At 47.6% G+C, this 16,715-nt stretch overlaps 1 protein-coding gene across 8 annotated transcripts in view; it reads right to left on the reverse strand.

Annotated features, from left to right (window-relative positions):
- Window positions 1-16,715, reverse strand: part of TCF3 (transcription factor 3) — a 784,206-nt gene that overhangs the window by 324,723 nt on the left and 442,768 nt on the right. For all 8 annotated transcript variants that reach the window (XM_086947156.1, XM_086947154.1, XM_086947159.1 and 5 more), the window contains exon 11: window positions 12,731-12,857. In XM_086947156.1, the coding sequence (XP_086803282.1) occupies window positions 12,731-12,857 (127 nt within the window). The remainder of the gene's footprint in view (window positions 1-12,730; window positions 12,858-16,715) is intronic.

The raw sequence follows: 16,715 nt of genomic DNA on the forward strand, positions 1-16,715 counted from the left end.
GTATGTCTGCTACCTCTTCCCAATGTTGATATGCATGCCTGTTTAGCAATATATTAGAATTTGCTATGTGCCATTGATTTGCGGCACTCCTCTCGACCTTTCTCCCCATAAGGTCCATCCTCTGGCTTTCTTTGTCTGGTGGTGGATCAATGGTGGTTGGTACATTAGCTCTTTTCCTAGCCGTAGATATAATTGAGAAAGGTGGCACTGACCCGTTGATATAAACAGGGTCCTTTGAGGGATGATTATATTTTTTCTCTCCTCTTGGTGTGACGGCCTTGCATGTGGCAAACTCTTTAAAGGCTTCTTTTCCTTGATCCAATTCACTTGGCAGCATAGGAAGAAATTGGTTCCTTGATTGAGTAGGCATCCAAGTCTCTAGCAGAAAACAGGTCTGGTTTTTCTTCTTCCAGTTGTACTCCATAAGTATCTGCTGCCTTTTTTATGACTTGGTTGTACATCCCAACGTCATCTGGTGGTGAAGGCCTCGAAGGATATGTATCCACCACCTCTTCCTGTGAATCGGTGTCGAGATCTTGCCATTGTAGCTCTTGAACCTCTGAGGTCACCGAACCCACATAAGTTTGTTCCTAGTCCTCTCCTTCATAGAATTCCTCTTCTTATTCGTTGAGCGTTTCAGGTGTGGTTAGAGGCTGTAACTCGGACGTTCTTTTCCCCTTCCGTTGAAGTTTTCGGCAGTATCTTGAATTTCTTCTAGTTTTCGTAAAATTCTTTTTTGTGTTGCAAAATACTTGACATATCCGCTTCTAGCCTCTTTTTGGTTTTTTCCATCTCGGACGCATGAGTTTCAGTGCCGAAATGTTCCACCTTTCTTTTCATGCTTGACGCCACCGACAGCTTGACCGCTCGAGTTTCGCCGTCGATGCGTCTTTCTCGTGACCACCTTTTGACGCCTTCGCTGTCACGGAGTCCTTGTCTAAGGATCCAATGGAGAGTTGTTCTTATAACACGGTTGCGGCCGTCAAGTGCCTCAACGCTGAGGGCTCCTTTTGAGGACTTAAGTCAGTTATTCGTGAGTCGTCTAGCTTTTTAGAGGCCGACGGTTATCTTACCTCTTTAGAAGTCTTCTTGTCGACCTCTACGACTGAGACTTCTCTGTCCTCGTCGACTTCTGGCCCTTCAGCGATGTTGTCCTCCTCTTCGCTGGAAAGGCCCAGGTCTCGAAGCAATGGTGCTGTGCCCTGCATGTTGTAGTTGGCTTTTCTCGGACTCTCTCTCTCACCCTCAAAGTTTTTGGGGTGAAGGCTGAGCATGCATTGCAATCGTCACTTTGGTGATCCAGCGGCAGGCAAAGGTTGCAGACTGGATGCAGATCCTTTTGTGCGTACTTGTGATGACAATTCTTGCAGAACAGTGTCTTGTCTATTACCGCACACAGGGAGCCCCCTGCATGCACATTCTCAGTTTGTCATCGAGGCTGTGTTCACCTTTTGGCGCACTCCGGCACCTTGAATCGAAGTCAGGTACGTCGAATTCTTGTATCTCTGATCTGTAGAAGTTGTTCCTTACTTTTTGTCGATTCTTCTCTCCAAATCTCAAGAGCTCCTTCCGTATCGATCCAGTCCCAACGGCGAAAAAAAAATCTGAAGGTGGCGACCTAAGGTGGGAGCATCCAGAAGAAGCTTGTCGACATCACAAGAGAACACCAAATGGTGGTATTGGTATGTCAAAGCCCACCAACAAAAAGAAAACAAGCATTTGCAATGCAATAGGTCTCGCATTAGGAAAGTTTGAGCTATTGGTATTGTAAATGGCAAAGTTTTTATTTCTGTGTTGGTTTTGAAAATAGCGAAATTAATAGCTTTGTCATTTACAATGCCAATAGTTATAACTTTCGCAAATGTGACACCGCGCCTCCCACAATGCAAAACAGATACCAACGCTTCAGCAAGCATGGCCCTACAGCCGAAACCCACCAACCACCTCCAACCAACTCTGCAAAGAAACTGGAACAAAATCACCATCGACCAGATCTCCTCATCGCTCCTTCTAAACACCCCAGCCCACTCTTCTAACCCAGACCAAGCCGCCGCCAACTTCACCCTATGGTTATCCAACACCGCCGACATCCTAGCACCACTGAAAAAACGTCAACGCAAACCTGGCAGCAAGAAGGCTTCATGGTTCAACGATGATCTTAAGAAGTCCAAGAAACTCTGCCGCTCCCTTGAAAAGGCCTGGAAAAAAGACCCAACCACTAGCACCAAGGACGCCTTCAAAAACGCCACCCGCACACACCACCAACTAATCCGAAAGGCCAAGAAAACAGCTTTCAAGGATCGACTAGACAACAACGCCCACAACAGCAAGGAACTTTTCAACATCGTCAAGGAATTTACCAACCCCTCGGCCAACTCCAACGACATCACCCCTTCTCAAGCCCTCTGCGACTCCCTGGCTTTATTCTTCCACAACAAAATTGCAGACATTCACAACAGCTTCGACAACCAACCCGGAGACCAACCCACCCAACCATATGCTGAACATTCTCCCCCCTTGAACACTCTTAACGACTGGAACCCAATCTCCACTGAGGACACCATCCGCCTGATGAACTCTATCCACTCAGGATCCCCCACAGACCCATGTCCTCACCACATCTTCAACAAAGCAGACTCCGTCATAGCACCGCACCTCCGAGACGTCATCAACTGCTCCTTCAACTCCGCCACCTTCCCGGAAAGCTGGAAACACGCTGAACTCACCGCCCTTCTGAAAAAACCCACAGCGGACCCCACCGAACTCAAAAATTACCGCCCCATATCGCTCCTTCCTTTCCCAGCCAAAGTCATCGAGAAAGCTGTCAACAACCAACTCGCCGCTTTCCTCGAAGCCAACAAATCCCTCGACCCCTCACAATCTGGCTTCCGAGCAAAACACAGCACTGAGACCGCCCTCATCGCAGCAACAGACGACATTCGAACTCTACTGGACAATGGAGACACAGTCGCCCTCATCCTCCTTGACCTCTCTGCAGCCTTCGACACAGTCTGCCACAGCACCCTTTTACAACGCCTCAGAAACATCGGAATACAAGGAAAAGCACTTGAATGGATCACCTCGTTCCTCACCGGAAGAACCCAGAGAGTCCGCCTTCCACCATTCAAGTCCGAGGCCACCGAAGTCATCTGTGGCGTACCACAAGGATCCTCACTCAGTCCCACCCTCTTCAACGTATACATGAGCCCCCTTGCAGCCATCGCTCGCCAACACAACCTCAGCATCATCTCCTACGCGGATGACACTCAACTGATCCTTTCTCTCACCAATGACCCCAGCACCGCCAAAACAAACCTACACGAAGGAATGAAAGAAGTTGCCGAATGGATGAAACACAGCCGTCTGAAACTGAACTCAGATAAAACAGAAGTCCTCCTCTTAGGTACATCCCCCTCTGCATGGGACGACTCTTGGTGGCCGGAAGCCCTTGGAAAAGCACCCATCCCGACAGACCACGCACGGAACCTAGGCGTTATCCTGGACTCTTCACTTTCAATGAATAAACAAGTCAACGCCGTATCCTCATCCTGCTTCAACATTCTTCGCATGCTCAAAAAAACATTTCGCTGGATCCCCACCGAAACCAGAAAAACAGTCACCCATGCTCTGGTCACGAGCCGACTGGACTACGGAAACACCCTCTACGCAGGTACTACCGCTAAACTCCAGAAGAAACTCCAACGAATCCAAAACGCCTCAGCCAGGATCATATTAGACATCCCGCATAACGAACACATCTCTGGCCACCTGAAAGACCTCCACTGGCTACCCGTCAATAAGAGGATCACTTTCCGACTGCTAACCCACGCACACAAATCACTCTACGACATCGGACCAGAATGCCTCAACTCACGACTGTCCTTCTACACCCCCTCCCGCCAACTACGCTCTTCCAGCCAAGCCCTCGCCACTGTACCCCGCATCAACAAGACCACCATGGGAGGCAGATCCTTCTCATACCTGGCAGCTAAAACATGGAACTCACTCCCCACCTACCTTCGCCTTACCCAGAACCACCTAGCATTTAGAAAGCAACTTAAAACGTGGATATTTGACAAGTAATCCTCCTCCCCTCCCTTAGCGCCTTGAGACCCTCTGGGTATGTAGTGCGCTATATAAATTCTCTGACTTGACTTGACTCGCCAGCTCACAAAGGCAGCAATCACCAGCCCTGAACACAGTAGGCAATGGGGGTCCGACAGCCCAGGGCAGTGAATGCGAAGACAAGATTATACAGGGTGCACAAAGGAAGCATGGGGTGGCAGATGCAAACCAGAAAGTGCTGGTCACTGTTTTCCAACAAAACATTGATTGCGTATACAGGTGCGTAGAGCAGAAGGTGGGTAGAAAAGAAGGCATGTACAGGTGGGATAGAACAGAAGGCATGTGCAGGTGGGTAGAACAGAAGGCATGTGCAGGTGGGTAGAACAGAAGGCGTGTCCAGGTGGGTAGAGTACAATGTGTGTACAGGTGAATAAAACAGAAGGTGGGTACAGGTAGGATAAAACAGAAGGCTTATGAAGGTGGGTAGAACAGAAGGTGGGTACAGGTGGATAGAGTAGAAGACGTGCACAGGTGTGTAGAGCAGAAGACGTGTACAGGTTGGATAAAACATAAGTTGTGTACAGGTGGGTAGACCAGAATGGTTGTAGAGGTGGGTAGAGAAAAAGGTGTGTACATGTGAGTGGTAGAAAAGAAGGTGGGTGCAGGTGGGTAGAACAGCAGAACACGCCCATTTCCCCAAGTAAAGTGCATGGGCAAGCAGCTCATGCACTGTTCTCGGGGGTGCAGCAGCAGACAGTCTTACACTGCCATCATATGAAGGGTACACACTGCCATCATATGAAGGGTACAGCAGAGGCACTGCCATCATATGAAGGGTACACGCTGCCACCAAAGGGTACACACTGCCATCACATGACGGTACAGCAGAGACATTGTCATACACTGTCATCATATGAAGGGTACAGCAGCACACATTGCCCTCACATCACAGGTGTGCAGTACCTAAACACTAACCAGAACAAGTGCTATATAAATGCAGTTACAATACAATACAACTCAATACTGGAGCAGCAGCGCACACTAACATAACACCGAGGGAAGTCAGCCATCCCAAGAAGTGTGCCACGGTTGCAACACACACACTGCTATAACACACTGAGGAGTAAGCAGCAATACCGTGCTTTTTTTGCAAGCATGCTGGTGCAGAGGTGCACTTTATCACGAGAAGGGAAGGTTTTCACTTGTAGAGGGACACTGATGGGGCACTTGTAAGAGGTGTGTCCTGATAAAAACGGCGAACCATATTTAGCACAAGGAGAACAGACGAGTTTGCACCTACATTAGAATGGAGGGAGTGCTGTATGACAAGCGCACATGTGCCCGGTGAACACAAGATAGGTACAACACTTTGCAGCACTTTATGAACACGTTCTGTGTAGCACAGAGGTTCATGGGAAGGGTTGTGTGGTTGTATTGTTTTCACACGGGGGACGTTTAAGACGGACGGTGTTAATGGTCGGGGTGGAGGTGTCAGCATGTGACACAGGGCAAGGATAGTGTTTCATTCTCAGGGCGTTAGGGGTGTGTGTAAACGGGGAAGGGCGATGTTTATGATGGAAAGGGTGATGTGCAGTCCGATGCCATGCTTGGCACACTGAGGGAGACTTCACTTCCTAAAGACCATTGCTTGGTGTTTTGGAGAGGACTTTTCATGAATGCCAACATTTTAGAACAGGAAAGTGGGGAATTTTCCCCCAAAAAAAGGAAGAATATATTTTCCGTAATGAATTCTAGTGAGGCTGACGCAGTTTTAGACCGGAGACAGGTAAAGAAAAGCCATTATTTACTTCAAAGGCAGAGAGACTGCCGTCTGTTGGGATGTGTGACTTCTACTTGAATTAATTCCTGGAATATGTACGGACTTGAGGGTCAGGGAGGGGGTCAAAACATGCAGAAGGTATCAATTACGCAGGGCATTTGGTAACGAGCACAGGGTGAGACAGTGGCACACAGGGAACATAAACCAGTGGCACACAGGGAACATAAACAGTGTTTAACAAACGGGAATGATACCATGCACCGCCGCGCACCTTCTGTTTATCGCACGGTAGTGTCGTCAGACCCAGCGCATGGAAGTGAAGCTCGCACAGCGCTGCAGAGGGGAGCAGTGTAGAAGGCGCAGTACTTAGCACAGTGGCGCGTCTCTCAAACTCACAGTAAGATAGAGCATCCCTGCGTGTGACGTCACGCTCAACGCCATGACGTTACGGTTGCACAACGCGGATGAGGAGGATCCTACTTTCACTGTGATCTCCGAGGCACTGGCAGCGAAATCAAACTGAATCTGATGGATGCACAGCAGCACTTTTGTGCAGGCCGCACTTGCGCACCATTTCATTTATTAAAGTGAGTGAGGGGGGGCCGCGCACCGCAGGGGCTGCGGGGGCCTGTGTTGCAACTGGCTTCCGAATGAACAATTGTGAAATGGTGCCCTCTACTGGATATCGCAACAGAAGAAAGGGGATAAAAAGTTAATGGCTCAGTGCCTATTGGCTTGATACTAAATGGGTAAATTAACCCTTTGAGGATAAAACTGGCTCTGGTAAGCTTGAGGGAACGTTTTTGTTCCAGGAGTCTTTCCAGGCAGAGAGCTATACAAATCTCCCTTTATATATTGTATGTGCGGCATCTTGTTGCTGAAGGGAAGAATTCTCACTTTAAAATATAGAGTATTGTCTCCTGGGACTCCAGAGGAGGAGCCCTAAGACAGATCCAAGAATGTTTTCGGGAGGCTTAACCTGTGCTGGGTACAAGGAGTAATCAGTTGCTTCATTGATGACCTTATTAAGCACTATGAAGCCTATATTGACTATTAGTAGGAAGACTTCTCATTGGACCCTGGGAAGATGCTTCGCCAACTTCTCCATAGTTTCCACGAGCACTGTCTCATAACAGCCTCTTGCACTGGTATCTTTCATGGTGGTTGCGGCCGTGGTAGATGGTCAATACGATCTGTGAGAATGAAGATTCAGGGCAGAAGACAAGAGAATCCCGCTTGGGAAAAATCGATATTGCAGAGGCCGGATATAACAATTCCTGTACTAGCTTAAGAGCACCGTTACTAAAGGACTTAATGGTCACGACGCTGACCAGATCGCAAGGTTGAGCTGAGCTGGGTCCGGGTGTCTGATCTCTCCACGGTTCTGTGTTCAAAGGCGTGGAGACAGGTATAGTTTTTGGTGTGGTACTACAGACAGTTGTAGCAGTGTGGTGTACCACCGTTGTCTGGCCCACGTTGGAGCAATTAGGATGAGGGTCAGCGAATGCTGCTGTAGTTTGCGTACTACTAGTGGCATGAGTGGTAGAGGTGGAAAAGCGTACGCAAATTTGTTTGACCAGTTCATCCACATCGCATTGCCTTTGGACAGTGGGTGTGGATATCTGGCTGCGAAGCTTGGGCATTTGGCGTTTTCGTGAGTGGCAAAGAGGTCTATCTGATGGGGTCCCCACATCTGAAAGAATGATTGAAGAACTTGCGGATGAAGTTTCCATTCGTGGATCTGTTGTGTCTGCCGACTTAACAGATCTGCTATGGTATTCTGTACTCCTGGGACATGTTGGGCTAAGAGGAATATGTTTTGAGGTATAGCCCACCTCCATATGTTTTGCGATAGATGAGAGAGTTGCAGGGAGGGTGTTCCGCCCTGTTTCTGTATGTAATATATGGCTGTCATGTTGTCCGTGCGGACTAACAGCTTTGTTTGATACTTGTTGTTGGAAAGCTTTCAGTGCTAGAAATAAGGCTAGTAACTCCAGATGATTGATGTGGAGTAACTTTTGTTGTGGTGTCCATGTGCCTTGCATTGTGTGTTGCAGTAGGTGGGCTCCCCAGCCGGAGAGCGATGCTTCTGTTGTCAAGATTATCTGAGGAACTGGCTCTAGGAACGGTCGCCCCTTGGAAAGGTTTTTGGTGTTCCACCACTGCAGAGAGCGATGAGTCCGACCGTCTACCAACACTAGGTCTGTTAATTGACCTTGAGCCTGATTCCATTGAAGTAATAGGCACTCTTGTAGAGGAGTAATTTGAAGTCTTGCATGGGGGACTATGAAAATGCAAGACGCCATCATCTCTATGTGCTGCATGAACACTCGTGCTGGAAGGGAGTCTTGTGGCTGAAACTTTGTGAGAAGAGTTTGCATGCTGGCTATCCTTGCTGGAGTGGGATAAGCTAGCGCTGTTGAGGTGTTTATTGTAGCACCGAATTATTGTTGTACTTTGGATGGTTGCAGATGAGACTTGGCATGGTTTATTGTGAACCCCAAGTTGTGGAGCAGTTGGATCGTGGTATGAGTATGTTCTAAACACTGGTTGTATGAACTGGCTTTTATGAGCCAGTCGTCGAGGTACGGGAAGACATGGATTTGTTGTCTTCCTAAATGTGCTGCTGCTACTGCTAGGCAGTTGGTGAATACTCCTGGTGCTGTTGTGACTGAATGGGAGTACTTTGAATTGATAGTGCTGCCCGTTTATTACAAATCTGAGATACTTCCTGTGAGCTTTGTGAATGGGAAAGTATGCGACCTTGAGATCTAGAGTAGCAAGGAAGTTGTTTTGTAACAGGAGAGGAAGGACTTGTTGGAGTGTGACCATGTGAAAATGGTCTGACTATGTATATATTTAGCAGGTGAGGTCTAGAATAGGCCTAAGAGAGCCATCCTCCTTTGAGATAAGAAATGATAGGGAGTAAACCCCCTGGTTTTGTTGGTGCAGAGGAACTGGTTCTATTGCACTTGTTTCTAGCAAAGATATTACTTCTTGTGATAGATGTTCTTGTGACATTGGACGCTGTTTGGGTGGTATGTCTGGGGGGGTAGACGAGTTCTAGACAGTAACCTGACTGAATAATTTGTCGCACCCACCTGTCTGATGTGATGTTGGTCAAGGCAGGAAGGAATTGTTGCAGTCTCCCCCCCCCACAGGAGTGGAATGTTGGGGGGAAAGGGGAGGAAAGTCATTCGGTAGGGGTGGAGGCAGAGCGGGAGTTGTTGGTTTTGCCTCTGCCCAGGTTGTTATTACCCCTGTAACCCCCTCTCTTGTAGCCCCTAGTGAATGTGGATTGGCTAGGGGTCTTTTAGGAAGTGGAAGGGCTTTCGGAGGAGTAGCCTCTTGCGTTGCCTATATATGATGAGCGACAAAAAGAACGTCTAAGTGCTTGCAGCTGCAAGGCTCCTATAGATTTTGTTAGCATGTTTACGTGCATTGGATACTACTAAAGAATCTAATTGTGCTGGACCTCTAATGTAAACTGGGTCCGTAGGGGCAGCTTTTATTTTTTCTCAATGCGAGCCCTGACAGGATCCTTAAAAACCTCTGTTGCCTGCTTAATGGCCCCTTTAAGCATTGGCACAATGGCAGTGGACCTTTGTGTATTATCAAAAGTGTCCAATAGGAAATCTTCCTCCACAGTATCAGTGTGTAAGTCAACCCCATGGTACTGGGCAGCTCCTTGGACTAGTAGGTTAAAAACTATAGTATCCTCTGGTGGGGAGGGCCTGGAAGGATATACATAGTCTTGGGGGACTTAAGGCACATCAGGGGTGTTATAATCATCCCATGGGTTAGGTGACTGAGGGGGACTATTGGTCCCTGCTGGGTCATGTGCACCCCCACCTGTGTCATCAGAGTCTATATCTACATCATCATCTGGGTTAGTGGATGGTGTAGGCGAATGATGTGGTGGAGGAGGAGTAGGAGGAACAGTATGGGGAGGTGGTGGAGAAGGGACCCTTAATGGAGAGGTTGCAATGTCTCTCTTCTTTGGGGGAGGAGGAGATGCAGGCGCCTCTAGTGGTCTCTTCTTGGAGCGAAGAGCCAGTTGTCCAGTCTTAGGATCCTTTAAAAGAGTCTTTTGAGTAGGATCTGGTGTAAAAAGATCTTCTGTGTCTGGCAGATCCTTGGGCGTCGAAGTTTTCGGATCCGGAGGTTTCTTCGGCACCGACTCGGTAGCTGGTCTAGAGTCTTTTGGCTGAGAAGAATGACCTTTTAAAATGTCATTTACTGGAACGTGTTTTTTCGGTTCCGGGTGTTTTTTCGTCTCCGAAGCGTGAGAGTAGGGACCTTTAGGTGGTTTTTTACTCTGCTCCGAGTGCGGTTTCGGCATCAATGAGCTGGTGCCAGTCTTCCGCGCCAAGTGCTTTGGTGTCGGAGCAGTGGTCGGCGTGGTTGAGGAAGATGGCTTATTTTTCGGTGTCGGTATGGGATCGGCACCGGGAATAGGCTGACTTGAGCCCGAGCCGCCTGAAGGCTTAATAGGCTTCTTTGTCAAGCACGAAGGAAGGGCGTGGAAAGCAGTCTCTCGGTGTGCACCTGGGCCCGAAGGTGAGGGTGTTACCGAAACCTTTTTTGAGGGTGTCGAGGAAGGGTTGGGGTCGACGGTCTTACTTACGACCCGTTGAGCTGGAGTGATGTCCTCGACGTCTGAGTCTTCAGCATCAGAGGAGCTGACACTTTCTTCGGCCTGCTGGTGTTCTGGCACGTCGACGCCTTCTTCGAAGAGGTCGTTGGGAATCGACTCCGACGAGCGAGCCATTGTTCTTCGAGCTCGTCGGTCCCGAATCGTCTTTTTGGAGCGGTAAGAGGCGCAGGTGGAACAGTCTTTGGCCTCGTGCTCTGGTGAGAGGCAAAGGTTACACACCTCATGTAGATCTATGAGGGGAAACTTCGACCCACATTGAGGACACTTCTTGAATGGCGTCCTTTCCATGAGCCAGAGAGTAAGGCCTAGGTAGGCCCGAAGGCCTTCGTCGACTACCGGAATCGCGAAGACTTCGAAGTGGTAAAGAATCGCGACGATGTGGAGCGCAATCGAAACAATACTGTCGAACTGGGTGAGGATTGCGCGCCGAAGGAAATTCGGTTCCAAACCTGAGCGCAGGAAACCCATCCGAGCCCGATGGCGGAAAAAAACTGAGGATGGAGCAGATGCCCATGCACAATGTGGCCCAAGGAGGAGTCACCTATCTTGTGACTTCCAAAGAACTTTTCAGGACAACAACAAACTGCAAACATCCGGGCCCAACACTAGGTGGCGATCTATGCACAGTGTGTAATCTGTAGCTCATATGCCTCAAACACAATGTTTTTGAAGAGAAAAAGTCTAAAAATGCTGATCTCAGTGCTCCAGGATCTTGTCAGCGGGAGCCGGAAAAAAGAACTGAATCAACTGCCATCTGCTGAGCATAATGGGATACTGGTGGTCTCTGGGTTCTTAAAGGTAACCTTTTTTTTTTAGCCAGATAATGACAGCTTATGAGCCTACTCTGTCCTGCTCCCCTTCAGCTCGATCATAAAAAGGGTTTGTGAGGGAGATTTATGCTGTTGGCAAATCATCTCAAATTGTCTTTATTTACCTTAAACTGGCCTTTTTTTGTTTTAATGAAGACTATTTGGCCATTGTAGCCTTGGTATATAGGCTGCAAAATCTTCTGTCTTGAGTGTCTTTGCAGGCCTTCCTCAAGAAAGGCAAACGTTTACACTTAAGAAGATATATTGAAGTGCTATGGGGTCCCTGCACGTAGGCGGTACGATTCAGTGCATAGGACTATAAATGGAAATACCCTATGAGAGAACTATTAGCTTTCTCATAACAGATAACACTGCAAGAAACCATCTACCTGGCTATAGACTTCTTACAGGAAACTAGGCATGTCCAGACTGCATCATAACTGAGAAATGGTTGCTTGACAGTAAAAAACTAGTTGATCTTGTCTTGTTCTGACAAAACAGAACGTGGATATTATTGATGTTGCTGCGCTGTGTGGCATATGTTATGTGTTCTGTTAAAATCGATCAGCACGCTGTTCGTGAAACAGAAGATTACAATTTCTGTGACTCAGAGTTGATAGTGTTATCTGGAAAGTAAAGTTAGGAACAACTTATTTTGGAGGTTTCACAAATGCATGTCATTTCAAAAGGTAACATTATTAACAGTCAAAGGTTCAGGGTTACCCAGCATGGAGACAACTTGTTGCTCTGGATACCATCCTGAATTGTCATTTTTCATAAAATTCTGGCCCTGAAAAAGCGTTTACCACTGCGAAACAAGTGTTGGCTGCAAGTGTATTGGATGGCTGTAGGCAAGGCAGTGGTTTTAAATTTACAGAAAAACAGCACAAAATCATTGAATGAACATCATGGAGATATTTTATTCTTTTGAGACTTAACAATTATAGTAATGAAATTGAAGATGTGTGTGTGGACTAAAATGTTTATCTGTAAAAATATTACTTTATGATTTTGGGTATTCTATATTGAAGACAGAGAATATTAATAAAAACATATAAAACATACTTTCTACCAATGGTGACACACCAGGTTTGACTGATGCACCGCTCCCCATGATTACACTTAGGCTGATTTATAAATTAGGAGTCAGTAGGGTTACTGACTTAGTGAGTGGTATACAGCCCATGGCTGCCTACAGGACCAAACCTCTGTTGGACAAACTTCAATTCACCAAAGTAAATTTGCAATCTGTTAGCACATGAGTAAACCACTTTTACCAGAATGTTCTAGCAGATATTTTATTAAAGTATTTCAGTAAGTAGTTTCTTCACAGCCAATACACAAGCCTTCCAAATTACAGTTCACTGAAGGGACCATAAGGATGAACTACAAGTATAAATGATGGAATGTTGTACATACCTATCATGCTCTCTCCCCCACTTAAAGGTGGCGTGTGACTGGAAACTCCATATGGGGTAGATGCGGAGTTAAATCCAGAGACTGATGGAATTCCACCATTAACCTCTCCTGAATGAATCTGGTAGTTCTTGAGAAAAGATGATCAAATAAGAAACACAGGGAGGTTAAGTAGTTTTCTCAACAAAACTCTACTTGTATAATGTCTGCAAAGAAATGAAGCATCAATGCAACAAGCCGTAAAGCAAGCAAAAGATGAATAGGGAGTGTCGATTCCATAGAAGCTTTGCAAGAGGTACACTAGGGCTCATAAAACAAGACGATATACATGAAGTCAGCATGATGTGGGAGGGAGGCCACCAACAGCTCAAAAGGCTAAGACAACACTGAAAATGTTTTTAGTCTCCTACTAGTAGTATATAATGGTCTACTTTATCGGAACATAGCATTTGCTTAGATTCTATGGTGGTTTGGCGAAGAACCTTGCAGAAATCATCAACTGGATATTTTATAACAAGAATTAAAAAGAGTGAAAGATGTAGCAGACATATTTAAAATTACTGCACTGGCCACACATGCTACACACAGATTTAAGAATGCCACCATGCCATAGTGGAGACGCACCTACTGCTGAATTTCTAAAAACACCAACATTACTTTTGCATTCTGTCACAGCAAAGTTGGGGATACAAGGAGATCAAGAGTATGTTTCATGTATTGGTAATGAAGGTTTTTATTTTTGATCATATTCAATCAATCACAGGCTTGCAAAGTGAGACTACTTGCCCATAAGGGTCTCACGGTGCGGGGGATAACATGGTAACAAGGGTTGATTTTGGTTTACATTATCAACATTTGAACTGGAAACTTATCACATTTATATGGAGTCTAGTACTAAAAGCAATTTAGAGGAAGGTGTTCTACACATCTAGGAACTTTTTTTCAGTCCGTAATTGCAGCATTTTGATCCTTGTGAAACTTCAGCAGGCTCATCGTACATCAGATTCAGAGAGCTGTTAGCACACCATTATCTTTGTACTGGGACTCTGGGAAGTCTGGACTTTACATTCATGTGACGATAAGTAGGTAATGCAAGCAAGCGCCAAATGCATGGATGTTTGTTGAAAGACTTTTCGGCAGTGGAGGATTTTTCTGCCTTAGGTTCTTCACATCAGCCTTTAATGAGGGAGAGCCCTAATTTTTACCCTTCCTTTCAACGGAAGATGGCCCAGGTCTCTCTTCAATATCACACCCAGATTCTGATTTTGATTTCTTCTTCTGGAGCCATAACAATAACCTGGCTTCTCTATCCTTCAAAGTTTTAGTAGAAAAGGTTCTGCAGTATTTACAGTCTTTTGCCTTATGTTTAGGATAAAGGCAATAAAGGCAATCCTTATGAGGATCTTCAGAAAAAAAGCCTTGCTTTTCCACAGGATCTACAGGGCCTGAAAAGCCTTTTCTTAGAACCCTCAGACATCTTTAAGAAAAGAAGGCTGAAAACACAATACCTTGAGGTGAAATCAAACCAGGTCAAAAGTTCACCACTGGAAAAACTGAGCAGAGCTCAGGGAGATTCCCTTTCACACGACGTGTGTAGGAAGGTAGATCCTGACTATGGTTGCCCCCAACTTTTTGCCCTGTGTTTTAGCTGGTTTTTGACATAGTTGGCCTGGGACCCTGCCAATCAGGACCCCAGGCCTACTGCTCTCTCTGTGAAATGGATTCCATGTACCTTAGGTACATATCCAATTGGTACTGGGCCACCTTATCAGACCCTGTAACTCAGGGCATAGGTGTACCCAGGGCCTACCAGGGGCTGCAGCATGTATTATGCCACCCCTGGCAGGCCATCTAAATCTGACACAACTGGCTGCACGACAGCTGGGGCAAGGTGGTGTAATCACCCTTTGCTTTAGATATAGTATACCTATATCTAACCCTAAAATGGACACATAGATTCCTATCAATCACTCCTATGGCAGGCCTTGACAATCCTGAAGGCAGAGTGCTTGGAATCATGTGAGATTGTGCTCTGGCATGAGCTGAGCCCGTTGCAGCTTGCGGAACCAAGTCCTAATAGCTGTTCCATGATAACGCATACCATATACTCTTAAGTGCATTATAATCCTCGCGGTTATATGCTAACTCTGGTATCGCTTTATCAAAACATGTCGAGTAAGGTGTCATACGAATTGGAATACTAACCCCTCGCCAATTCTGGCGACGGGGTTAGCATTCCACCCTTCTAGAGGGACACGACATGTATGTAACTGTGAACCCCGGTTAAAGTTAACTCGAGCCTCAGCATCACAAAATGGATGCTGCCACCACAGACACAAGTCTGACCCCCTACAGCTAGGAGTCCTTCCAGCGAGGGGAGCTTGGACAAAGGGTTTCCTGTCAGGGGCGGTGCTAGCACCATCCCAGACAGGGTTTTGTGTATCCTGGGTAGGCAGGGCTTTACAGGAAGGTGACTGCAAGTGGCACCCCGGTGCTCACTATGCATAGGCCGGCTAGAACCAGTTCCAGGGGCACACCAGCCCCTGGCCTGGGGAAAGTCCGGCATGGGAGAGGGGTGTAACCACCCCCCTTCCTGGTCCCACCCATAGGCAAGACCTAGTCGCGTGCCAGCCCCTTTTTCTGGTATAAAGTTAGGAGCGGGCCCCCTTCCAAATTAGATCATCTTTGAATCCTGAAACTACTTTCTACGAAAGGAACTCTCGACTTCTTCTCAAGATTTCTCCCTTGTGACTAAGGAGTAGTCACCCTGCACCCGCAGGCACCATCTAAGAACACTGCGGTTTGCTGCACGTCCTTCCTCCGGAATCCGACTGACCAGCACGACGAGACCCGGCTTCCCTGGCACCTCTGACCTCTACCTACCTCTACAGCTAAGCGGAGAACCGTAGGTGCGACGAGACCTCAAGGGACCGGCCATCATCAGAACTGCACGACTTCTATCCAGCACGACCGCCGAGGGATCCTCGAGTGAGTGCTTTGGGGTCCGAGAAGCCCCGACCCTGAGCAGCTCCAGCACCGAAGTTCAGCCCCCCAGCCTCCACGAGATCTGCGTGGGGCCCTTCTGCTTTTTGCTGCTCACCGCGTTGTCTGGCTACTAGCCCGCTGGCTTGTGGCCTTCCCGACGACGAACGACGACATCAACACTGCTGGTCTGGTTGCTCCAGACTGGCCCTTGCTCCCCTCCAACAGAGGAGCACCCCGGACCCTCCTGGTCCACTCCAGACGCCATCTTAGGTCCACTGCGTGGGCTTGCATTTGCCAAGGCTTGTTGCCCCAATCCTGGGTCCAGCGACGTCGACAGCATCAACCATCGTGGGACAGCTCGCACCTCCATCCTGGTCGCCCACAACGCCTCCTGGTCCGTGAGACTGCAGAGCCCAGCGTCGCCCACTCACCTGGTAGAGGTGACTTCGTCCGGTGCCATCCTGGTGCCCACACAATCACTGGCTAGTGATTAAGAACTTGGTCCCCTCTGCTTTCAGGTGTCATCCATCTTCGATCCAGGCTTGGATCACTTCGAACTTCAACACTGGTCGCCTGCCAGCAACTTCTTTCTTCAGGCTCCATAGACTGCAACGAGGATTCCCGACGTCTTTCCAGACCTATGCATCCGCAGCCCCTGGGCTAGGTAACTTCGGCATTTCGGTGCCCCAGCATAGCCTCACTATCCAAGGGTCCAGATCCTTTTTCGTTTCAGCTCTACCTAGTCGGGTTCGCCCGAGAACACTATCTTTGCTTTTACTAGCCTCCATAGACTTTGTCCCGCATCCCGCGTGAGAGTGAACACTCTGCACCAGAGTCCCCTAGGCCTCCTGCTAGTAATCTGAAGGTTCAGTAGTCCAGTCCTAGCGATTCCAAACCCTATGAGATTAGTACTTACCTGCTAGTAATTTTGCATTCCACTTTTGTAGTATATGGTTTTTCGTGCCCCTCGGGCATTTGTGTAAATTGTGCAACTTAAAGTATT

The sequence above is a fragment of the Lissotriton vulgaris genome, chromosome 12 (assembly GCF_964263255.1).
Source record: "Lissotriton vulgaris chromosome 12, aLisVul1.2, whole genome shotgun sequence".
Classification (NCBI taxonomy): Eukaryota; Metazoa; Chordata; class Amphibia; order Caudata; family Salamandridae; genus Lissotriton; species Lissotriton vulgaris.